The sequence below is a fragment of the Plodia interpunctella genome, chromosome 13 (assembly GCF_027563975.2).
Source record: "Plodia interpunctella isolate USDA-ARS_2022_Savannah chromosome 13, ilPloInte3.2, whole genome shotgun sequence".
In the NCBI taxonomy this organism is placed as follows: Eukaryota; Metazoa; Arthropoda; class Insecta; order Lepidoptera; family Pyralidae; genus Plodia; species Plodia interpunctella.
In genome coordinates, this window is record NC_071306.1 from 3,851,919 (window position 1) to 3,878,596 (window position 26,678).

A 26,678-nucleotide genomic window follows, 5' to 3' on the forward strand; every position below is an offset into this window, starting at 1 on the left:
ATGTAATGAATAAGATATAAATTAAATAATAAAACGTACATTTCAACAGCGTTTATTCTCCTCTCCTTTTTTTAAACCATAAAGGACTGATCGCTCACAAAAATAGCGGCAAATGTATCACCGGTCATAGCAAACAACTACTTTAAAATATAATTACACAATGCGATCAATCCAAATTAATCACTTACAATTAATATATTATTAATTTATTTATTTCTGTATTAATACAATATTTATTTATTGTTTCTAATGAAGAAAAAAGATGATGTAATTTACATTTTAATGATTAATTATGTGCTGCAAATTGGTGTTTATATAGTCATGCTAATGTACCTTATAAAAAAGAATTGTTTGTAATATATTGTATAAAAAAACACGTTAAAAGTACATACATAATAATGCAGGGATCTCTTCCAGGCAACCAATGTTAGTTTGCGAATTTTACATGTAAACAACATAAGCAGGCACTTAGATAAATTATGAGCACTGGATAAAAGGATTTTGACAAAACCTCGTAATTAAGATCACGCCTTCAAATTATTTTTCAGTAATAAATAATCTAAAGACAAAACATCATATTATACTTTTCTGTTCGTACGTTGTTTTGCCAAGCGTTACATACGCACAGAATTAAGCCGATAAATCTTCATTTGCATATATCCGACGTTTTAAACACATATTTCATACCTGACTTTTCATTAGCATTAACAATTATTGAAATCAGTAGGTACCACGAAATATTGTGTATCAGAGATTTCATTCCATTTTGTATGTTATACTGTTGCATTTAAAGGTTTGTTTTATTTGAAAGTGAGGTGCATCGTTAAGATGGCATATCAGTCAGCCCACGCATTGTCGAACGTTCTGCCTCTTAATTAGTCGACTTCTCAACAAGTCCGAGTTGTTATTTATTGTCTGGGCACAATTCTACTGATTGTGCTCTTACCACCAACGAATAGATTTCAAAAGAAGATGAATGTACCAAGGTTATAAAATAATTTGTTTGTTTCATTTAAGCTATTACTGTTTGTTTGACATGAGAGGTCAATAAAACATTTACGATTAATGACTTCAATGCAACAATATTTTAAGAAGTAAATTGATAATTCTAATAGGTAAATTGAGAATGTTCGTACAGTCACCACCATATCAACTTATGCAATTTCATTGCGCGATCACCACCACCGTATATCAAATTCCATCTGTACGTTAAATAAGTAATAGGTATACCTACGTGTAATTTGAAAACAAGGGCAAAAAATATAATTATTAGGTAAGTACTTAATACTTATCCATTTACATCGCGAACAAAAACTAAATGCACTTGATTAGCAAATAAATGAATATATACTTACCTAATAAGTATACCTAATAAGAAAAAAATAGTGTACCTACATAATATTAGGAGATTGATGTTATTTTTGCAATATTAAAATACCTGGTCAAATTTGGTCTTAGCGGTAAAACAGTTTAGCTTTTCTAAGTGTCTTCCAATAATTAAATAATTTTTCTGATCAAAATTAAATGCACTAAAAATGTGGATAATGTACTGTCTTAATTCGAACAAGCTCCATACTCACCGTGCCATTTAAGTGTAAACAAAAAAATATTTAATGAAAGTGCATTGTTGAAATGTCGGTTGTCGTGTCGGCATAATAACTAGTTATCCAAATATGTCTCGATGTCCTTACTTTTGATGGCGAATGTACGTATTGATTGATATCGGAATTTTTATTAAGATTTTACGGTATTTAATTATTTCAATACGTCATTGCACACTCTTTTTAGTAAATATACTTCTGTTTCAACGTATGTAGATCGTCTAAAGAATACTACGAAAAAATATTTACTTTAAAAATCAATCACTTTATTTGTATTAGTTATTTTTACAGAGTTCAGTTTGCTCTACCAATGTGATCACGAAGTCAATTTTATGGATAGACTAGATAATTGAAAATTGTACAAGATAACTCGGAGGGCAGGACGCAAAGCCTCTGAGGTTATCTTTACTCCTAATGAATGTTTCAAACCAGATAATTAAGTTGTTCCGAAGAACACCAGTCCAGGTTTTAAGGAGAGGTTGAGAGCGTAAAACGAAGTTAATTTCTGAACGGGTTCCTCTCTTTTTATTTTGTTTTAGTAATGTAGTCTGGCTATTTTCTTCCATCATCATAATGTTTGATTAGAGCTTTTGAGATACAGTCGTGAGGTACAACACAATGGCGTTGTTAATTCTGTTTAAGCATTTAATTATGGAAGAAGGAAAATGTAGTTGTTGGTTGTTTAATATTACAATTAATAAAATAGAATAGCTCTACTTTGTTAAAATATATTTTAATGATACAGAGAATTATGTTGTCTATAGTATGAGGAGATGAGTTACAAGTTATGTTAAATGATAACAAGACATGTGATTGCATATTTTTGACAAATGTTTATTTTATACTTCTATCTATCAAAAATTCATAATAAATACCTAATAACGCATTTTATTTAAACAATAAACGGCTTCTGCGCACATCGCACGCATTTTCATTCTTTCGCACGTAAATAACTAACTAACTAAATAAAAAAAATTGTTACTAATTTATTAATAATATTTTTATGCCAGGAAATAGTAAAAGACTACAAAATGCAGTATAAAATTTTCCTTACTTATAAGTTTTAGATTTATGAGAGCAGAGTTGTGCAGTGTGCACCACTCACAGACCACTCGGTGCACAAGAGACACTAGCAATACAAAAATACCTGTATTGATGATATTTTTGCGTCTTGCATGAAAGATCTATACAAATATTTTTCTCAATAAAATTATAGTTAGGAACTCTACTTTTTCCACATTTTTTTTTAAAGTAGTTTATATCTACACAAAAATATTTTAGAAACGACCTGTATATAGCGTGGAATAGATAGTGGATAGTGGAAATGATTTTGTGTAGTTAACACAAAATCATTTCTAAAAAATCTAAGTAATCTTTATTCGATTAGATTTTTTTTGTTGAGTTGATCATTGTAATTGCCTACAGCATAAAATATTTTATAAAAATTTGCAACGTCAGCCCCAGAATCATAAAACGAACATACAAATTATAAAAGAAACATTAGAATGTATACATTTTCGTTTTTTTCTTCGTCACCCACAGACCGTGGTCGTCAGGTCCAAGCAATTAAAAAGACAGAAAGAATCTTGTACAAAACACGTCATTAAAATTCAAATGATATTCAATGCTATAAATAACAATGGGACGGGTACAAGCACGCCCACGGATCTAATAGAGACATAACAATAAGAAATAATGAACATGTCCACAATTCTATCGTGTGTCGGACGTAAATCTAGACTTGTTTCCTTGATTTTACAATCAATAAAGAGGAAAGGATTTTTTATATATTTTTTAATTTAGTCTTTTAGTTCTGGTTCTAACTAGATCTAACTTTCATTCAGGTATTATATTTATAATTTGATACTTAGGCTCTTCGTTGACTTCTTATTTCTTTTCTATTTTCTTTATTTTAAGTGATATTTTAAAAAACAAATGACATCAAAACATTATATGGTTCATTAACAATTAACGCATGTCTCAAATAAATACATTATTACTACTTATATTAATAAAAATGCCGTATGTGCCTTTACTGAATCACATTTTGACAAGTAACCCATGGAAAGTAAGTAATAAAGCTTGTATGTAACACATGATACCTCCAATCACTTAAAGTCCTTCATAAATCTCTGCTTGCCTTTGACGCGGCAAATTAGCTGTCTTCGTACTTAATCGGGAGCGCGCATTTTGGGGATGCTCCTAGGGGAGTTTTTGTCATTCAATATCCTACCTCTGTAGGCAATTCTAAAACAAGGGACGGGCTTAATTATGTAAAGGAAATGTCAGATATCTATATGTATATCTGTCTTTTCAGTTCATTGCTTAACCTTTTGTTATACATCTAGTATTAATGTCGATATATATATGATAATATAATCAACAGGATATAAGCTAAGCTAGGTTGATTTTCATAATTAAGAGCCACCACGTCTTAAACAGTTTTGTAAAAAAAGTTTGGATCAACCATATATAGGTATGTAACAAATAATACCTAATGGATATAACCTAATCGATATTATAATAACAACTTTATCCGCGCATGAAGCAGATTAAGATCGGGTCAATTAAGATGATAATAATAAAATTAATCTTTACATAAGTACATTATAATATTAACAGAAGGAAAAATAAGAATTCGCAATCAAAACTCACATCCCTCCGACTATACGCAGCTAGAGGAAAGAAAGTTAATACATTCAATAAGGATTTATTAGGGGATAAACCTCATTCGATTGATTTATGTTATAACCAATAACCGGCACTAATTAAGACAAACGATGTCATGAATATCAATTATTTGGGATTAGATACAAATATATGTTTTGGTTATAAAATCTCGCACTTGACTTATATGCAGTTTTAGTATGAGTGAATGAAAAATTGCGTAGTTAGTATGAGTGACTTTATTTACTGCAATGAATGACCAGTAATGTATACCGAACCGCCAAAGTTCGGCAAACAATTTGGAGCGTGGATAAGATACAGAATATAATATATAGAAGTAGATCCTTTATTCGAAATTACAAGTTAATATTCTAAATAGTTATATTATTCCCTTTTAAAAATGGTGCTCGTAAGGACGCGCTGACGGAAGCGGAACCTAGGCTCCAACGCTCAACAGCTGCGCAAGGACCCGAGGAAACGAACTCAGATGAAAGAGAGAGTGAGAGAGAGAGATAATATATTTTATTAAGAACATGATTTTATTAGTATTGTATTTAAATATTCATCCCATTTTGTTTTTGATTAAAATAGTTATGTGAAATTGGGATATTGACGCACATGGCATATTTGATTAAATAGATATGAATAGATACACGGAAATAGGAAGTTTCAAGTGGCATTATCGCGGATTACGCAGAAAATGGATCCACAATATCATTACGATATCCTCTATTTATTTTCACAGAAATAATGTTAACTACGTAAGTACTTATTTAGGTGGAATATTTTTCCTATACACATTGGCATCATAACCATATAGACAGACATCATTTTAATCACAATAAAGATCATAATCGCGATCTGATCACTTTCTGATTGACACAGACGTCAAATAAAAGAACGTGAGGGCACTGTAATGTTGCCAACAATCCCATATTTTTTACGGAAATATTCTCTTCATCATTTTTATTATTACGACTCGCGAACACATAATTATTTTCTACCATATTTTTAAGGCAGATGTTTGATTCCAGTTTTTACTGCTTCGTCTTAAAGGGATCGTTTATTATCGCAAGTTACGATCGTTTAGTTAGAAGGTAGGTAAGTACTTTTCATTAACTTTTTACGTCTGTAATAACAAATTTCGACTACATAATTAAATAAATCGTCAATTTTGGTTACTAAATTGAATATTTCACGAGTAACCATAGCTTGTGTCACGCAACCGAATAGTATTTTTTACTCGTAAATTCATGTTATAATGTTGGTTTGATAAAGGACAAATTACGACAATGATTCCACTTCACGGAAAACAACGATAAGTTCGGCGAATTTTTAGTGTGACTTGTGTGACTCATGCATAATTTTAATCAGTAACATACACACACACACTATCACTGAACTTGACAGATGCCGACGTGAATTAATAAATATTTCGTAGTTTATATGAGAGCTTTTATTTACCGCAATGTATGCCGAATTCGCCAAAGTATTGAGGAATGTATAGCCGACATAATGATGGTAAAGGTAAAAACTTAAGAAGATATTTACAACTGCCGATAAATAATAATATTTCCTTCCAATAATGGACCTTAGTAATGGACTAGCTTAGCTTTAGCATATTATACATTCTATATTTGAAATCCATCTAATATATTATAGTACTTTTAATGGATAATGATTTATGAATTGTAGAAAAATTTTGATGTACTTACGAGTATTTACAGCAATCTAGATAATTGTAATGCATTTTAGTTACCTACCTACTACAGTGAATTGAGTCCTAACAAAGATGCATACTTGCTGGAGACTAAGTATCATACAAAGTATGTACTTAATTAATTTGAAATTTTAATATCCTCACATCATATTCTGATCTTAGCTTGCATCATATTAAACTGTTGAGGACTTTATAAAAACAACGTTGATGAAATAATTTTTCTTCGCTTTTAAATTGTACCTTATACTTAATCCCGTAAAACCAGTTGATTTTTATGCCAACATTAATATGCAATTAACCGCGTATATTTCAATGGTATAAAATTATGATTTTAAATTATAATTTTAAATTCAACAACCGTCAAATTTGTCTTTTATGAGTACTACTTACAACAGAATTCAAATAAATAGGCAATCGTTTCTGTCTACAGCCGTTCAAAATCAATCGGGTCTTAATGAACATGACGTAGTGATCAAGTGATGGGGTCCATTCGGAAATTATTGATTTGTGCCTAATATCCGAGTGATCGGTGTCCGGCGGGCTTGCGGGCGACGGGCGTGACGCGGTCAGGCCCGCACTGCTGATTACTACGTGCCGAACGTATGTCGAGCGTGATTGCCAATCAAAATTCACGTTTTGCCATAGGTACAGTCTGGTACAGTCAACTGTGAAGCTCATGAGATTGCGATAAGTCCCATTTTTTTTACGTGTCTGCCCAAAAGATAAGTTTATTTTGTGTTTTCAGTGAATTCATGTTTGTTTGAATTAATTTTATTGCACCCAACAAAATAAATGAAAAAATACTTACAGAAAATAAAGAGAAAACTTATAGTGATAACGTGGTGGCAACATATGTGAGTTTCTTTATTCCACCATTATTCTTAAACGTCATACTTATCAGTTAATGATGGGCGAGTTATTATAAATTTTATGATAACTCGCCCATCATTAACTGATCGCACATCATCTAGGTTATCTAACCTAGTAACAGATAAAGTAGGTATCGTATTTGCAAAATATAAGTATTTAGCTATAAAAATAATCTAGACATTTCAGACTTTTAATAGTTTTAATATTGAACGAATAGCCAATCTATCGATAGTAGCAGGACCTCAATCAACGTGATAATAATGATCTCGCTGCACTGCGATGACTGCGATGCACATTTTTTTTGTCGTTCAATGCATGCGATCAAACGTCGTAAAAATTAATTAATTCTTTAAATAAATGTTAGACAGGCTGCAAATCTATTAAAGGAAATTATAGACCGTGATCTGTATTAGACATATTAATCTACGTTTTATAAATAGGTACATTAGGTAGGTACCTATCCGTCCATGTTATTACCCTATAGATTTTGATTCCCCTGAGAAATCGTAAAATACGCGATATACCTAATGATCATATTTTTTTACTTAGGTATAAGTTTGATTGAAGCTGAAATCAGAGATCAAAGAACTTGTTATCTTCAATATATTATCTGTGTTTCTGTGAAAAAGGATTTTGACATACGGTCGAACAGACGGACAAAATGATCCTACTTATAAAGCAAAAACCTTTTTTATATATACCTTTTGAGGTACAGAACCCTAAAAATGAGTAGGTAATTTAATATAATTATTATAAACCAAATATTAAGACCTCGTTTAAAGCTAAAAAAACATGTCGCAGGTTTTCCGACACACGACGAATCATGTCATAGAAAATCTACCTCACCAAGCTATTCGGCATTCGCAATTTGAATTGGTTCTCATCGCCGATTTCTCGGATAATCTCTTGGAAAACGTACCTATATTATTTTAGGCTTTAAATATTATGAATTCTGTGATTTACCTACATTGTTGTTGTTGCATGTTGCAGTCGCCTGATCATCCACGGAAAGATGAGAAGTAACCCAATTTTAGAGCGGAAATACCACGGGCCACCTCCTTTTAATACGCCACCGCCTGATAATATTATATATATTTTACACTAGATGTTACCCGGGGCTTCGCTCCCGTGGGAATTTAAGATAAAATATAGCCTATAGCAATCTTGGATAATGTACCTTCCTAATGGTGAAATAATTTTTGAAATCGGTTCGGTAGTTTCGGAGATTACCCGCTTCAAACATACAAACTCACAAGAGCTTACCTCTTTATAATTATAGTACCTATAGATATAAAAGGTTAGTTCAAATACTTCCGGTAGATTTTGCACGATTGTAATCTTAGCTTTCGCATTCATAATATTACTTATTGTGATACTGAGCAGGCGTTTAGAGCTATACTTCGGTTGGGATGGCTTCATTATAGGAAAATTATGAGGTGTAGTTAAGTTCGCCATAACCTGATGAGGCCATTTACCCATAATTGAGGTGAACGGGCAGCCATTACCTACCAAGGCACAGGTGACGTGGGATTAGCTGATAGAGAAACTCATTAACTATCTATGAATAGAATTAACTATTTTATAGGAAGCACTTTAAGTACTTACTTCGAAACGTTTCTTTTAGATCAAGATTTTGTTTAATCTTACACGGATATGACGCTGGATTTTGATCCAGACCTATCTAATTATATTGAAAAAAAAAATTACGTCACATTACTAACATAAAACACACGTAATCCAAATGTAAATGTATAAACATATTCGTGCGACTCTCCGTATTTTTACTAGAGACCCGTTCCGGCTTCGCTCGGGTAAAATTATAATAATTTATATAAATCTAAACCTTCCTCACGAATCACACAATCTATTGGTGAAACCGGCTTGAAATTGACGCGGCTTGACGCGGACTTTAATAATGTGTATTTAAGGATAAGGATTTAAAGATAGCAAGAAAAATTGGAAAATTTCCCGTGTTATTATTGCAATAAGTCAGTAAACCAAGTCAGGAAATTAGGATACTGATGCCAGCATATAAAGGAATTGCAAAATTAACGACATTGTACAGCCTACGCAATTCTTTTCGTTAAGTTTAGGGCCCCCTAATTGAAAATGTGTTTACTTAATGTTGTAAGTATCTAGGTGATCCCTTGCCACTATGTGCCGACCCGGTAGTTTCCTAAAGGTTGGCGATCCTGAAAAGGTCACCGGAGGCCGCTCATGTATGAACATTTTATTCAAATGTCGAGTATCGAGGGTGAAAAGCAAATGTGTTGTAATTTTCACGAGTAATTCGAAAAATCTGCGATCATTTACATATTGCGTTTGCGAATGTGAGGTTGCAATATTTATTTTATATCGTTAATAATTTTATGGACGGTTAAATAAAAATGTTTGCATGAGGTAACTTTTTTATATGAAATCACTAAATGTAGCTAATGTTTTCTTCATTTAAGTTACTTGTAAGTAGATATGTCGCAATTGATTCTACTAAACCTCGAAGTATCGATACATAAAAAATTCCATTTCTTTCACGTAATAACTGACTATAGACGTTTATAATTTTATTAAAAAATCATCACCTAAGTAAGTAGAGTATTAGAATTTCAAAAGTATATTATATACTTTTGAAATTCTAAAAAGATTCACCTTTATATCTATCTTTAATAAAAATATAATCACAATCCATATATAACCACAACTTATATCGTAATCACAATTCACGTTCGATATCATAAAAATATCAACAAAGTCACCGGCTACATAAACACGACGGACTCGTCGCTGATAATCCACTCGCATATCTCCGATAAGGGACCACGAAACAGCCAATCTCTCCATGAAAAATATTTTACTCCATTCGACCCGTGTCAACGCCGGTGATACAATCTACATGCAGCCGGTGCGAAAATATTTTAAAAACAATGAAGGGTATTCACTTTTATCAACGCATCGTCGCTCGAGGGTTTATTCTGAAAAGGTGCCGTGAATAGGATTCCCTGCGGCAGCCACGCAGGCTATCAGTTCAGTGAATGGCTATTAACCACCTCGGGCGGCGATAACGCTGAAAGGGCGCGTTGTGCGGCTTGTTTGCCCTCGCTCATTACCTCGTCCTCGTCCTGACGCAGCGTCATCGGCGGGGAGACTTCCCGCTTTTCTTCCGCACCCGAATTCGCACTCGCACTCACTACATCACTGATATTCACGGACTTCGAGTCTCCTTCGATCACATTCCAGGGTACCCCATCATCATACACAGCCACATTCACCAACTCGGCCCCCGAGTGGAACCTCCAAGGCAGATCGGTGCCACTCTGCCGAGGCCGCCGACGCTTGTGTCTAACTTTGTGTCTGGTGAACCTGCCAAAACTTCCGTATCCTTCTTCCAGCATTTCGTTATTCAGCAAATCCAAATTTACTTTCAACTTATGTTTCGAAGCTTTGGTGGGAGGAGGTTGGGTCGTGATGGGGTCTCTGCTGAGTCCCTCGGCGTCCCAAAGTTGTATTCGGAGTATGTTATCGTGGGAGGATATGTGGGCGCGCGCGGTCGCGATCGCGATCGCCGCGAATGCTAGAGCGAGCGAGCGCACGGAGACGACCATCTCTCACGGCAGGCGCGAGCCGACTGAGCCTTGGACGGTAGAAAACGCTTTTCCCGCGTTTTTCCGATAACGCTACAAGCTACGGAGTCGCTGCACGCATTCGACATCAACGGCGTCTCACTCGTAGATAAACATCGGCTCCGAGCTTCGTAGCACTTATCGCATTATGATTTTGTTGATAACAACAAATATTACCGTTATCAGAAGGCGTGGACTGAGGATATAATTGGAGTCCTGGACACGGAATGAAACTAGTTTGACAACTAAATAATGTGTATTCATGTAAATTACAACTGTTATGACTACAAATAAACATTTTGTACTACAATCGATACGTTGATTTAAAATGCAATTAGTTTACTCGCTGTAATATTTGTGAACTAATATTTTTTTTATTTTGAAACGGTTTTATAGGTATATATAGGTATTACAAGATCACATATACGTGATAACAAATTTAGTAGTGAATTTCTAAAACTTACATGCTTAATATTAATAATACTTGTGACTGAATATAGTTGATAAAGTAAACTATTTTTAATAATGCACTATTCAATAATAATTAATATTTCTTTGTATAACATCATCAACAATAACTAAGTACATAATTGGCAAGCTCAGGTAGTTAATTATAACAAGAAAAATAAATTAGATGAAAACGGTAACAATAACTATACGGTATTACGGTAAAAAGTAACTTTCTATGAGGACTAACAAAGTTTAATTAAGTAATTACTAATATTTATATTGGGCCATCATGTCGTTTGCCTGAAACAAACTATTTTTTTTAAGGAAGCTTTGATTTTTTTAACTACTAGGAATGTTTATCTACATCAATAACATTTTGTGAATATAAAGGGTAGTCGTAAAACATCAAGAACATCGCAGGATAGATATAACATGATAAACAATGTTCTACAAGTGGTTTCCATCGGTTTCCATGTTAATATATAACACTAGGAGGAGCGCGAAACGTCGCTTTCATAAAGCCGTAAATATAGACATATGAATGTCAGCACAGGGCAATATTTGAAAAAGTATTGTTATCATCATAACTCATAAAACAAACGCTGATATTACGATCAGAATTCTGTGAAGTTGAGGGTGTGACAAGTGCTACAAGATGGCTTTTTAAATACCAGCAAAATTTTCCCAATAAGCTAAATTTTGATGTACCTACTGGGATACATAGAATACAACTTTCAAAAAAATATAATTAAAACGGAACATACATTTTCGACTTTTCATACAAGTCTAAAAAAATAAAATAAAAATTGTCATTTTCTTTCTTTATTTCTATGGATACTCTTTTTCGTCATCCAAGCTTACATTGAATAATTGCCTGGCGTAATAAAACCATATATTTTTTATTCCAACAATTAACAAACATAAAAAATCTGTGTCTAACTAGTTATCAGGGCATGTATTTAGAGATATGTTTCCTTTGCGAAAAAGTTGTGTTTTATCTACTCTGTAAGCTTCTCTGCAGATACTTTTAACGTATCGCCAGATATTATAACCAAAACTATGGTTACTTCATATGTGAACTGAGCCAAGAGTTTTATTTTATGTTTAAACGAGCCACATAGATTTTTTGTTATAATTTCGAAAACAATACACTATAATTATTTGGTTTTTAAATTAAGACCAAATTTCGACTTTTTTAAAACTATGTAACTTAATTTAATAAATAGGCCATAAAGTTTGATATTAAAATTATTTTACAAATATATTTTGAAGGGGTTAGTGAGTTGTCGTTACGTAGCATTAATTGGCAGTTAATAATTAAAAATAAAATCGGCAGTACACAATTTAAGAAAATAAGCTTCTTGGTTTTGATAAAAACAAAATTAGAAAAGTTCAATTTTAAGATGGTTGTTCCATCACAGTTTACGTCCAATCAAAAGGTCTATCCTAAAGATGTAAGTATCAAATCTCTACAAATTATAGCAACACTTAAGCTAGGTAAGCTAGGTATATGATAGGTATCTAAACATTATTGTCGACATACAATGAGCTGTTATTTGAGCCCAAATCAATACTTGAGAGAGCAACATTATGTATTAGCTCCTATTGTGATGTTTTTAATTAGATGGAAGAATTAATTTATAAAAATAAAAAAAAAACATTTTCCTGAAATAGCCAAATGTAAGGAATACTATAGACGAGGGATTACCGTAACCACATAAGACGGAAACTATTCAATTCGCATACGTGGCAGGTTACGGTAGGCTTGTAAACACACACATTCCGTCCCGTTTCTTTTCGTGTATTTTTAATAAGCGCTTCCCTTTCTTCTATAAGCGAAATGAAAGGTCTATAGTTTTCTCTGTCTACAAAATAGCATATTTCCATGGATAACGTAAACTCATTTATTTCAGTACATAGACGCTTAGAAAATGGTGCCTAAAAGACATATTTTATTTTAGATAAACATCAAAAAGGCAGCCTTCTTTGCCGAACTACATTGTACATAATAAAAAAATTAGACATGATCATCAATTATAAATACAATTTACTTATCTACGATAAACTCAACAACACTGAGTAATTATTTTGATCAGTGTTACTAATAAAAGCGTTCATATATAATGGCAAGCTCCAAAACCTACATAAACTTCAAGCTAAAACACTAAGACTTATTGTCACTAGCTAAGCCAGGTACATAAGATATGCAATTACGTTTAAGTATATTTTAAATATATATATATTATATATGTTGTACAATATATGTTGCACAACAAGTAAATATGTTGCACAAACTTTACATACACTCGTATCGTACTTCTATTATTCGGAATGATATATGAAACTCCCAGAAATCAAACATATGTGGCCGTCCAAATCAAAAGGGGCCTTATGGCGGCTGGCACTTAGGTGTTTATTGCCGTTGTTCGAATACAAAACAACAGCAATAATGGCGTTAGTGCCGGGCGCCATAAGGTCCATTTTGATTTGGACGACCACATATTATGATATTTTATGGGTCACTGAGAATACAAGAATAAAGGTTCGTTTCAATGAAGTTTAAATATAATAAACATTTAATTCCATATTTTCGTCTTTTCGATGCGACCAAATGTAACGTAACGAATTTTACTTAAATCATCCATCGAAAGAGGAAAAATCTGTATGATTAAAGCCTGGTACAAGTAGGTAAAATGGTACTACAAGAATCTTATAAAGACACAAGTAAAAATGTATTACCAAGAAGAAGAAAAAATGGGTACTTTTCGAATTGGTAGTTTTCGAAATGTAAAATCTTTACTCGCTCAAACGTTCAAAACCTTTGAGCTTAACACATTATGTTTTTATAAAACTAACTATGATGTATTGCACTGTACAAGTATACCTACAAAAATAAATTGTACTAAAACAATCACACAACGTAAATATTTTAAGAAAATTAACAATATTTAAATTCCTACAAAACCTGACAAAGCATACAAATTTAAATCAAGTAAAAGTATCTACGTGTCTTAGTTTATTTTCTAATTCAACATTGTAACATCAATTTAATTTTTTACATTATGTATACCTTGTGTTATGTGTTATATAAATATTAAGTGTTTTAAAACATATTTTTTTAATCAAAAAATGATATATATTATGACAACCATCACAATAATAAACTGCGGGAAATGTGACATTTTAGCGCCATTTTTACGGATTAATAAAATCATATTAAAATATTATCTATGTATTTTCATTTCCTCAAATAAAAAAAGTCGTAAGCTCTACTGGTAAAGTCCGAAAATCTTGGCATTAGAAATTCAAATAATAATTTAGCTCCTAAAGGGAAATTCTTGGTCACGTTATTATACAATTTGTTGTACAGCAAGACAATATTAAATTTGCTATGGTTATTTCATATTAAAAATAAGGTTCCTGCTTTACAATATACATTATAAATACTCTTGATTCAAGTTATAGCCAGTCAATGAGATGACTTTTATGCAAATAATTTACTAAACACCACGTATCCGTCCGCTGAATAGAAAGATTATTTTGTTAATGGTACAAATAGTATAATAATGTAATATAATATGGAATATTTACTGTTTAGCTTCAATTAGTTTTAAAATCACCACGTCATACAGATAGGTATATACTTAAGTCGCTTCAATGACGCCCGAAGGAATTTATCGAACGCATGCTATCAGTGGATTACGAGCTTCCTTTAAACTTCAGATTTAGATTTATTTATTGCAAGTCACAATTGTGAAGTTGTTACATAAGTAAAAGATAAGTACAAGTGACACTTAGTAACTTTATAACATAATTTAATCAAAAACAATTTTCATGACATTTATTTTCATTTTTATCCTTGAACATTCACTTGTTTTGCTTTGACATATTTAAAATACTTTGACATACACTTGAAACAATTGAACGTTCTAAGTCTACTTACAACATATTTAGACGCCGTTGTCTTTCCGCCTACTAGCCGGCGAGCCTGGCAGATAGGTCCTTAGTCAGTCGATGCTGAGGTCGTTGGAGAAGTGGCGGGAGAGCTTGGCCACGTCCAGGCCGGAGAAGTCTGTGAAGATGTCGGTGGTCGCTGTGGAAGGCTTGCCTCGCGCGGGGGACGTGCTGCTTGAGGGCTCATCGCACGGATCTATTGATACCAATCTGTCCTCCTTACTGCTCACTTCAAACGGCTCTGATATACCTAGGGAAAATAAATATTGAAATATTATTGAAATATTTATTACTAGCTTTTTGCCCGCGGCTTAACCCGCGTAAATTTCTCCGGGATGAAAGGTACCCTGTGTCCTTCTCCAAACTTCAAACATGTAGTATGCAAAATTTCAAGAAGATTGGTGCAAGAAGATAAAGTGTGAAGAGGTAACAAACAAACAAATAAAGAAACTTACTTTCGTATTTATAATATTAGTTAGTATTAGGATTTATGTATGTATATTCCCTAAGGAATAGTCTATTGTCCAGGATGATATGCGAATCTCACAATGCCAAAGCCATCTAAGGAGAAAAGGTACAAAAGCGGAGTGTGAACTCCAACGCTCTATGGATGATGAAGTAATCAGTTAAAGATAGAGACTGTACTCAATTTTCTCTCAATTTCTCTTGTACTCAATTTTATTGATTACTAATGTTCACCTAAATCACATCTAACGTCATTGTTGGGCTGGTACATCGGTTAGTGCTATAGAAGCCAGAGATCAGACTCCGCTGCCAATCGAGAAACCAACCATGGAGACCGGGGACGGCCCCTGAGCTTGGGGCAAACTCTGACTGATTACTAATGTTTCTCACCTAAAACACTTCTGACGTCATTATTGGGCTGGCTGAAGTAGATGAAGCGGTAGAAACCTGGCGTCCTCACTCCGCTGCCGACCGGGAAACTGAGCATTGTTACCCGGGGGTGCCCCGGCCCCGCCGGCGTTTGAGGCAAACTCACTTTGGTTATGTACTCGTACGTTATGTAATCGTCTAAGCTGTGAAAGTTGGCCTGTGAAATTGAATGGAAAATTTGGATAGAAAGTTAACCCCTAAAATTCACACAGATCCCCGAAAATCATTTCCAAAAGGAAAACAAGTTCATTTTTCGCCTTCAAAAATGTCAATTTATATTATATGTCAACAAGTATATTTTTTTATAGTCAAGGGGTACTAGAAGCTTATATGTAATGTATTTATACGGTTTCTCGTACTAATTAAAAGCGGTTACTAAAAGTGAGCTAGGTGTAAGAAAAAGAAATGAAATCACTCACGTCGTAGATGCCAATCCAGTCGTTAGAATTAACGTCGACGTCAGGCGAGAGTGTTATCTTCGTCCTAAAATCAGCGTCACCGATGTACCAAATTCGACTGATGGGCGCGAATTCCACCGTCTTCTCTGTGTAATTCGAAAACGTCTGAAAGAAATAGCAATATTCATTAAAATCATCTACGTCTTGCAACTAAATACGCGTTAATTTACAAAATCACGCTTCACATGATGGGTACACACAGTTCTGGTCTTCACAGTAAGCGACTCTTCTTATCGATCTTGTATGACTTGTGAAAAGAGGAAGGAAATCATTTTGAGAATACCACTCCACAAGTAAATCTACGTATTCTGTTACGGCGAATTGAAAAAATATTGATATCGTCACATATAGTGTTGAGTTATATAAAAATGTTTAAATATAATACCTAAATAAGTCTAAACACATTAACTCACACATTTGGATTCTATAAAAAAACGCATGCAACATTTACAAACACTCAATGCCTAAACATAGCCGAAACTAAATCGATTATTAGTACTGTGTTAGTCTAGTACTGGCTAGTAATATATAAATTTAAAATTATGAATCCTTACTCAATGTAAATACCTTTATAAGCACTTCACTAGTGCCTTCATCATGTTCGCCCTGTTGTTGGCCGTCAGACGACGCGTTGCCAACATAAGAAACGAACGGCACAGCGATACCTTCGTTATCTTGAGGCATTACAACGGCTGATCTCATCCTGATTGCGGACTTGGGAGCCTTCGGGATCTCCTCCATCATGTTCGCAGAGATGCCGCTACGGACCTAGTGCGTGTTAGCGGTTAATACATGCAACATGCGGCGTGCGTTGTAACTACAAGCTTTACTGAACACAGTGGCGCCCTCACTTTAAGGCTATTTTATAGAAACCTGACAAAATGTTTTAAATTATAAGTATTCTTTTTCCATTATTTCTTTTTTATAACACCAAACTATATTCAACTATGACAATGGCACAAATCGTCGAACAATTGATCTATAACACAAGAAGAACTATTTGAAGTTGTTTATAATATCCTGAACAAGATTAATCTGTACAAATACTATCAATCAATCAAAGTTTCAAAGATGGCGCCAATGGGCTCAATGTACGGCCAATGCAATTACAGTTCTCTATGAGACGCGATTCGCACAGTCAACGACGTGATTAAAAAGACTCTTAGATTTGAACGCCATATTCTTAGGTTCGTCAGAAAAAAATACACCTCGCCTTGTTTACTAGTATCTGAATAAAAATCACTGTTCCTAGGGGACGCTGCACTGTCAGTTAAATCATCGTCTCGAAAAATACCAGCGACACTTTTCATATCTACACAACGTCAGCACGTGTATAAAGATATCTACGGTGACTTTATAAGCGGGAATTAGATGACCTGTTCACTGACTACATAGAAAGCAATCTCTAAAATCCATCATACTAATATAATAGAAACTAAAGTCTGTCTGCCACACTACACACGGCTAAACAACTAGGCCGATTATAATGAACCCATGATCAAACATAAGACTATAGCGGGTGGAGCTGCGGGACAGCTAGTGATGAATAAAAGCATGTGCAAATGGGTTCTTTAAGTAAAAACTCGTTCCTCGTCCGAAAGAACCTTTCTACTCAGAACCTGCTACACAATAGTGAAAGTCTAGTTTGATTCTATAACTTACTTTAATTCTCAATCTATCTCTAGACAATAACCAATACAATAAAGGATAAAACCCAACTGACCTTGATATTATACTGAGCCACCACGGGCTTGTGGTCACTGACTGTGTACTGCGGCATGTGGTTGTACGTCACAAGATCCGCCCGTAAAGTTATGTTCTCGTAGTTGTCCGCGATGACCTTGTACAGTATCCTGTCAGTCCATGACGGCTTCCTCCTATAAATTATAATTTCATATAAAGATATGATTTAAATTAAGTTGATTCTGAATTTGTTTTATGTATGTTTAAGTATCACCTATATATGTAGTTATATATTCATATTTATGTAGTTTGCTTTAGCTTATATTAATTTTCAACATTAACAAAATTAACATCACCCTCGTATCTGCGTCTTTCTCCGCAGAATTTGTATAGAGATTCGACGCACATCAAGGCACGTCAGTGTCAAAACCTATATAAAACAAGGTAGGACAAAGGAGCCGCAACGTAGACAACTAAAAAAAACTGGTAATCAAATATATTCTCGTCTTTGTTAAGATTTGACTGCGGTCAAAACGTTTATCATTTAACCAAATTATTCGTCGTGTATCTGAAAGCCAAGACTACTCGTATCTGTCTATATTTGATAAATTGATATGGACTGATAAATTGTATCAGTCTGTAAATATAACTAATCAATGCATTGCTGCGTATTGTGTATAGATAAACACTTTAAAAGTGTGTACTTCGAAAACAATAATACGTGTGTGCGATTCAGATTGCTAGTGATTTATCGTCAAATTATTCAATTGTCTAAGACTATTGGACAGCATTACAACAATATAACGTAATATTTGTTAATATGCTACTTTTGTTAATAAACTTAAAAGCTAACAATTCGCATAATAACCGTAATATATATCTTGTTCAAGTATTTATGTTAGCATTCAAGATAAGCAACGAGCTAAATGGTATGAAAACGGATGGGTTATCTTTTATTGCTAGTAGATTTGTTCTTATAGTAGAGCTAGAATTATAAGACAAAACAGGAACAACATTTGACTCATTTGACAGAATTGAAGATTAACTTAATAAATCTGAATATTCTCTTCATTTATTATGTTTAGGACCAAACTTATTTACTTCACAGATATGTTTAGTATTAAGTCTTTATCCTTACAGGGCAAACAGAATCAAGAGTAGCGAAACTCGAAGGTCACTGTAGCTGAATTTACTTCACTCACATGAAAATCCACATGTCAACTTACTTGATATCATAGTCGTCAGAGCCGATATTGAACTTGTAAGTCGGTGGGAATCTGATGTCGGGTTCAACGAACTCTGAGAAAGCGTCGCCATTCTCCATAACCGCTAGCAGCTGATCGTGCCTCAGTAGGCTGTTGTACTTGTCCTTCTCTACCCGTGATAGGGTGGCCACGATTTCTTCCGAGGACGGACTGGCGCCAGTGGGGTGGTCCGTACGGAAATTTAGATCCCCTATCCAGAATACGTAGCTGTAAATAAATAATATTAAAAATTAAAGTAATGATATGAATAAATGAGTTCATTGCTTTGAACATGGTACAAAGATGTCACAATGAGTGAATGAGTGATGTCACAACTTTATAACATAAAACTCAGCTAATTTTCGTTGCGAATCGGAAGTCTATTTCTAAGCAATCCTTCAATTTTGCTATTTAGCAGGCGTAACTTACAACCAATATGTTATATTGCATATTCATTTACCTTAATATCAGTGATATGATACTTTTTCAAATTAATGTGTCATCAATCAAAAAGATCTGTCAATTTAAAAATCTATGGATTTCATCGTGTATCTCATAAACTCACCATTCATGGGAAAATTACGCGACCCAAATTAGATTTATTCAATATTCATTGTTACATTTTCTAATCGCCTTAGGGAAAAACAATGTCACGTTCATTCTAATTGGTGACTGACAGGACAATGAAAACGCTTATCAATTAGCCTAGAAGTTATTTAACTAAAGTTACAAAATTCCATTTTATAAGTATCTAACCGATTCGTCAATAAATGGGTCAAGAATACCAGATTCACGGTTTTGAAACCACATTTTGAAACCAAATTATATAAAGCAGCGGATTGTGCAGCTGCAATTTTTTCTCATCAATATCTCAACTCGCTGCAGAGCTTAGGCGTCTCTGATTTTACACCGCGTACGGCTTTTTTCTAAATGTCAACAAAAATATATACAGTAGGTATGTATAAATAGTAGAAAATAATTGAGGGTGATGTGTCATCTTGACTGGCAACATTGGCAACCAATCGTGACCATTCGATTTAGTAATGCAGTTACAAAAATTTAGTTCGTTAAAAATCCGTTTTGTATATTCTATTGATAGATTGTCCTGTGTCTCTCTCATTTATTTACGACTGGGAACCTATTAAATATGAACTATATATGAATTTATATTAACGGCGTTTTGTGAATCTACCTTGTCTTTGATGATTTAAATATATTTTGGCTACGAAAGGTTAACAATGTGTTTTTAATTCTATTGTCTTAATAACTAAAATATGACAAAAAATGTATTAGAGCTGATACGCGATATAGATAAAAGTGAAGTACCTACACTATATTCATCGTACATAAATTATACATATAAGGTAAAATTCCTGTGGCCCTGTTTCACAAGCATTACTCATCACCTAGCTTATCAGGATAGTACTTTTCTGATTAGTTATATCTATCTTCGTCCTAAGTCGGTTTTGTCACTATGTATAAAAAGAACTGATTTACCGCGATTACTATATATCACACACACACAAGCATTTTGTCAGATTCGAGATAAGTAAATGTAATAATAAAATATTGGATGTGAGCGAGAATATTTCATAATCAATGCACATAATTTAATGCATAGAATATGAAAAGCTACAATAAAAGTGGAATAAAACATAGGATATTTTTGCCACAATCCCTATAAATCTAGTAAATGTATAACATTTCTTTGTATTCCATTAAAAAAGCTCCAAGTTATTTTCTCCCATGCTCTCTGAAAGGTAGGTAAATTCTCCAATTTAGTTTATTTCTTACAAAGATAAAAATATAGAACAATATAATCACAAATAATATAATCACATACCATGTATGAGTTGTTGCTATGACAACTGCAATAACCTTATCTTATTAAATACAGTCGTCCAATGGGAGCTGACATAAGTATACAAGTAAATAGCTCCAAGTTAATACGAATGTTTAAATAACTAATATCGAGCAGGGAAATTTTTGTAATGGAATAGAATAAACAAAAGTATATTTTAAGAGCTCAGGTTAGTACAAAAACGTTTATTTGTATATTGCACAATACAAAAACACAAAACTCACTCATGGTAGAGAATGTTGGAAGTCTCACTGATGTGGTAATTGTGTTGTTTGATTATCGTGTTATAGTCGTTGATGCGGTCGGCCAGAAGGTGCTCGTGCGCAGTAAGGTGACAGTTTACGAGGCATATTGAGCAGCCGTATATGTTGAATCGTACGCTCACTGCTCCTTTGTTGCCCTATAAATAAAATGGACTCTTATTAACGGCTCCGACGTGGCGTATTCCGCCATCCATATCATGCCGTGGATGTCGCATGTTCCGCGTAACATTTAATATTAGTCTATATATGATCCAGTAGCTTTATAATTTGTACATACTCCTAATTATTAGGATATTAGCTCATGTATGTCTGTGGTGTCCAGCACTCTAGTCGCAATAAAACTAAGCCACCTAAATAATTTACTTCATAAAGATACGCAACAATTACGCAAACAATTTGGTTTATAAGTTCTTGACGCCACAGTAGGACCGTTTATTTCAAGGACGTCAAGTTCTTTTTATTCGACTAACTAATAATATAACTTATCTCGTAGTTTTAATCCATAGAGAAATCTATACATCAATGACAAAAATAAATGATAAGGAATAAGAATATCAGAACATGTAAATTGATGTTACCTACATGAAGCATAGCAACATTGGGTCTTTAGTCGTTTCGCACCACAAGATTCCTTTATAGTTCAGCCGTTTAAAAACCTAACAAACGTAGTTCCAACTAACACAAATGTTCGGCAGCTAATTAAATAAGACCTTGGATAAATCAAGCCGGTATTGATTAGGCCCTGACTTCTATTCTTTGCCGAAAAGAACTTCGATATTTTTTCCATTGGTATTTCGTATTGATTCATATACATATAAATAATAAATATACATATAGGGACAAATCACACTTCATCAAATCAATCAGCCCCAAAGTAAGTTCGAAACTTGTGTTATGGGATACTAACTCAACGATACTATATTGTTTTTTCTATAGATAAATATCCAAGACCCAAGTCAATCTGAAAAAGATCATTTTCCATCTTGACCTGACCGGAGATCGAACCCGGGACCTCTACGTGTAGCAGTCCGGCATGGTGACCATTAGGACACGGAGGTCGTACGGACATATAGTAACAGGTTGGTAACCTTTAGTTGGACAGGTCGCCTTTAAGAGAAACAGCTGACATACCTATTCTATGTTTTTGTAACATTGCCTGGCACTCGCCTTCCATATTAATGGACCTTGACCACGACTTTAAATATAATTTCTTAGATATGCAGAATAATTTTTATATTATTTTTTCTTCGTCTCAAATAGCCATTGCACATTATGTGATCTTAGATCAAACGTATTACATAATTCGTGACGTAGGTACAAAGGTACTCACGACACGACACCTTTTCTACTACGACGGACTTTTGAACTCAATTAACCAGCATACAAGATAAGAGTACACCTACGTGCCAGTTCAGATGTATTTAGTTATTAAGTCAAAATAATAGTTTTCACTTAATTGGATTGACTTGCTTCGCGGACTTGCCCGCGTCAATTTTCCACGGGGTCGTATTTTTTAGGGATGAAAGCATACATACATAAATGCTTGCACTATTTTACACACATTTCACAACACCTGTTATATTTTTTGGTGTATATTTTGCTGTAATGGGGTTACCGTAAGTTTCGTTCCATTGCACAATAGGGGTGCATCCCAGTAAAAATTCGCGTTTCAACATAAACTCAGCTCCATCTACAGATTTTTTGTAGTACTAAAATTCAGAACATGTATTTGCAGAGCCGTTTATCTTGTATGTTATTGTATGCAAAATTTCCAGCAAATAAAGATTGAAGAGGTAACAGACTTATTTTCGTCGTTATAACATTAGGTAGGTAACTTTTAAGTATATTTCTTATCAAGATATTTGACTGACACATTGAAGTATTTAAAAATAAACCTTTTGGAAAAAAAAAACCTATGACGTTAATTAAGAAGCAATTCTTAATATTATGCATAAAAATAGCTGAAGTTTATAAAATTACAAAGACCGAAAAAGTATATAGACGACGTGCGAGTGTAACCAAATGAGATAGGAGATTTCCACACAACTTCACGGCCCAATCCGGCTAATCTCATACAAAGTGGCAGATTGAGCCGGGATATAGATAGGTCTAATTACAAAAGATGTGCTTTGTATGAGTGAAATTTAAGATAGCTAACCTACCACCATTATAAAAATTCATTCAAAAATCACTAGATGAGGTAGACAAATAACTGGGCAAATTTTGATGAAATTTGCAAATTCATTTCATAAAGTTACAAATAAATTCCACAACGGATCTTGGGCTCCGGCACTCTATGTCAGCAACAGGGAAAATGCTCAGACAAGATTTGAGTTTTTATTACAAAATTCAACTGTATACTCACCCACATACCTCCCAATCCAGTTTTTGTATACTGTGCTTCGATATCCCTAAGGTGTGTGATGTGCTTCATTTGTGCATAGACCAGCAACAGGATACCTTGTAGCCTCGTGCTTTTGGCAATAATGTATCCTTGCCGACACAGAATCTTGTTGAATGTTGACGTCCACGGATCCGTGAATAGGCTGTCCATGACAATGTTCTGTGGTTGGGATTTTACTTCTTGTAATCTGTAAAAATTTAGCAATCAACAATAATATCCCAAAATAATCTTAGTTTTGATCTAATAGGTAAGTTTTGGAGAAACTCCAAATTGTTATTTATACTAATATATATTTTTCATCAAAATCAGTTGAGCTTTGTAGCACTTACAAGAAAACCTAGACGTAATAAAATAGTTTAAGTCAGTTAGCACTATAATACAAATGAACCATTGCAACTAAATTATCATACTCATTAGAAGTTAATAAATAAGTAAATAAATAATATAAAGTGACTACCTGTACTCTATACTCCATAAATAATCCTTTATAATCCTATCTGTAATGTATCTGTCCTTATCATGCAAAAAATTGATTCTTTCATCTAAAGACAACATAGTAGCATAATTAAACAAAAAAAAAATAAAATAGTAATCCTATTAAAATGGGTAACATATAACCTGCAATACAAATAGGGTGCATAATTTCCACAAGAGCAAAGCCCCAGGACGCAACTAGTAATTTCTACAAAACACACTTACCCAATTACATAGAAATCTGGAAGGGGTTTATTTTTGTTAAACTGAGATGGAAAGTCCAGCAGAGAATTGAGATCTTGTCCAGGATTTTTGGTCGCCACATTCCATGTCACAAAGTAAAACCTGAATTTAAAAAATGAAATTATGTAAATGGCCACCTGATTTTTATTAAGTACTACCTAATGACTGTTGGTTTTCAAAATATAAATAAAATTATCACAACATATGAGTGTTACAAGTAAAACATGCATCTGTATGTAAGTTTGTCAATATTCCAACCAATTCCAATATGTATGTTTGATACATACTGATGGATTAGTGCGGGTTTGAATTTTACTTCACAACATCCAATCAATTCGATGCGAGACGCAGTGAACCAATCACATTGCAGTGTGGTTGTCGTTGCGTCACAATTGCACAATGTTATTGGTTCGCTGCGTCTCAATTCGAATCAATTCAATGTTGAGAAGTGAAATGCAAAACCGCACTTCACCCAAAGATACACATAATTGAAACAGAATAAAAAGAAATTATATATTCCTTAGAGGTGACTTAAATGTGTTGGCTATAAATTCAAATATTGACTTCATTTTAAGTACAATCACATGTATTGTACATGTAATTAGCATAAAATTATATTAAAATAAATATTAAACTCAAATTATATGACAGAAATTATTGTTTCATGTCAGATTGACTTGTACATTTTTTTACAGAAAATGATATAAAGGACATTAAAAGTATGTTGAAGAAAAGGTCCTTATTATTTTGCCTTTAAACATGGCTAATTAGATATATAAATATAACTCTATTATTTATGAAATTACAAGAGAGATAATTAACAATTTGCATATACAATATATTTAATTAAAATCTTTTTTGTTGCCTGTAAGTAAGTACATCAAGGAAAATAATACCAGAAAGATACTTGTAATATGTCAGACTTATCCAATGTAGTGGTCTCTTACAGTCAACTGGTTTTTCTATATAACACATTTTATTGATTTTATCCCATAGAAATATAAAATATAAATTAAGTAATTCCTTGTAGTAATGTTTTTGTTTTATCCTACTCTCTTTGTCACATATTTTGTGCATTCTCTCTTTGTCACATGTTTGTCAAGAAAACATTATTATTTTTTAACAAATTATTGCAAAACTTAGTCACCAATACACCGGGAGTGCCTGAAATTTATTGAGGATATAGTAAATTGATGAACTTATACTTTTTACACAGAGTATAGTTGGATAGAAAGTGTTGACCTACTATGTACCTACAAATTTTAGCTCTGCAGCATGATATAGTGAAAGTATGATAATAGAAGAGAAATTAATGGAAAATTTCAACTACAAGGAGCATGAAAGTTGTAGTTTTAGATTTTGATAAAAAGTAGAATTGTAAAAGATTACATGAAAACTTTACAAAAACTTATTCATTCAATACTAGTTTAGAAAAAAATAGTAGCTATTACCTAAATATATATATTTGTAGTTTCAATTACATAGAAGATCTAAAATATACTTTTTACTCACATATAAGAAAGAGAAGAGAGTATACCTAACACATCTACAATGTGGCTTTATGCTGTATTAGCCAAGAAGTATGTTGCATGTTCAAATAAATAAAATAAGTAATGAAAGTTATAATAAAAAAGTAAGTATAAAGTATTGTTAAAATAAGTAAAAAATGAAGTTGAGATAGTTAACCCACTTAAGCATATGCTAGTATAGTAGAATCAAAGAAAGTTTGTAATAGTGCTACCTATTTATAGTTCCAGTGTATTGATCGGGAATGTTTATCAACCTTGACTTTGGGTTTGGTAAGTAGGTATGTTAACTAGGTAATAAACATTGACGGTCTATTATCACGCATGTTACTTTACTAAAGAAATAGAAAATATTTACCTTAAAGTATCCATTTTACAAATCAAATTCGCCACCAATCTTCAAACAGAATACAAATGATAAACTAGTTTCCAAGATAAGATAAAAAAATGCGATTATCAAACTGAACAATAGTAATACCGATAATAATTGAAAAGAATTAGAAGATTATCTAATTTAGGTCAAGTTAAATATACGCAAAACACTGGTTATCGATATTTTTGCAAAGCAGATATCGCAAATAGTAGCAACGAGCAAATAAATAATAGAAACTGGCGAATTGCACGTCGCGTAGCCCGTCGCTCACCCACCACACCACTCCACTCACTCTCTGATTGATGACTGCTTGTCAATGTCAATGATATCATAGAAGTGTCAATATGATAATGACATATACTTAAAGACCAAAGAC

General features: G+C 33.3%; 2 protein-coding genes across 3 annotated transcripts in view; both read right to left on the reverse strand.

Moving 5' to 3' along the window:
• The window catches only part of LOC128674875 (G-protein coupled receptor Mth2-like), a 53,901-nt gene extending 43,338 nt beyond the window's left edge, over nucleotides 1-10,563 (reverse strand). Inside the window, exon 1 of the mRNA XM_053753855.1 lies at nucleotides 9,963-10,563. Within this exon, the coding sequence (XP_053609830.1) occupies nucleotides 9,963-10,457 (495 nt within the window). The 5' untranslated portion in view covers nucleotides 10,458-10,563. The remainder of the gene's footprint in view (nucleotides 1-9,962) is intronic.
• A 4,202-nt stretch (nucleotides 10,564-14,765) lies between these two features.
• Nucleotides 14,766-26,596, reverse strand: LOC128674662 (inositol polyphosphate 5-phosphatase K-like). 2 transcript variants are annotated; one of them, XM_053753399.2, is made up of 10 exons: nucleotides 26,288-26,596; nucleotides 24,386-24,505; nucleotides 23,648-23,873; nucleotides 21,244-21,419; nucleotides 19,141-19,386; nucleotides 17,955-18,108; nucleotides 16,799-16,999; nucleotides 16,193-16,336; nucleotides 15,735-15,930; nucleotides 14,766-15,129 (listed from the first exon to the last, which is right to left on the reverse strand). In XM_053753399.2, the coding sequence occupies exons 1-10, from the start codon at nucleotides 26,299-26,301 to the stop codon at nucleotides 14,933-14,935; spliced, it is 1,674 nt and encodes a 557-aa protein (XP_053609374.1). In that variant the 5' UTR covers nucleotides 26,302-26,596; the 3' UTR covers nucleotides 14,766-14,932. The 2 variants fall into 2 exon arrangements, with proteins under 2 accessions (XP_053609374.1, XP_053609376.1); XM_053753401.2 differs by lacking the exon at nucleotides 16,799-16,999.
• Between the last annotated feature and the right edge of the window lie 82 nt (nucleotides 26,597-26,678).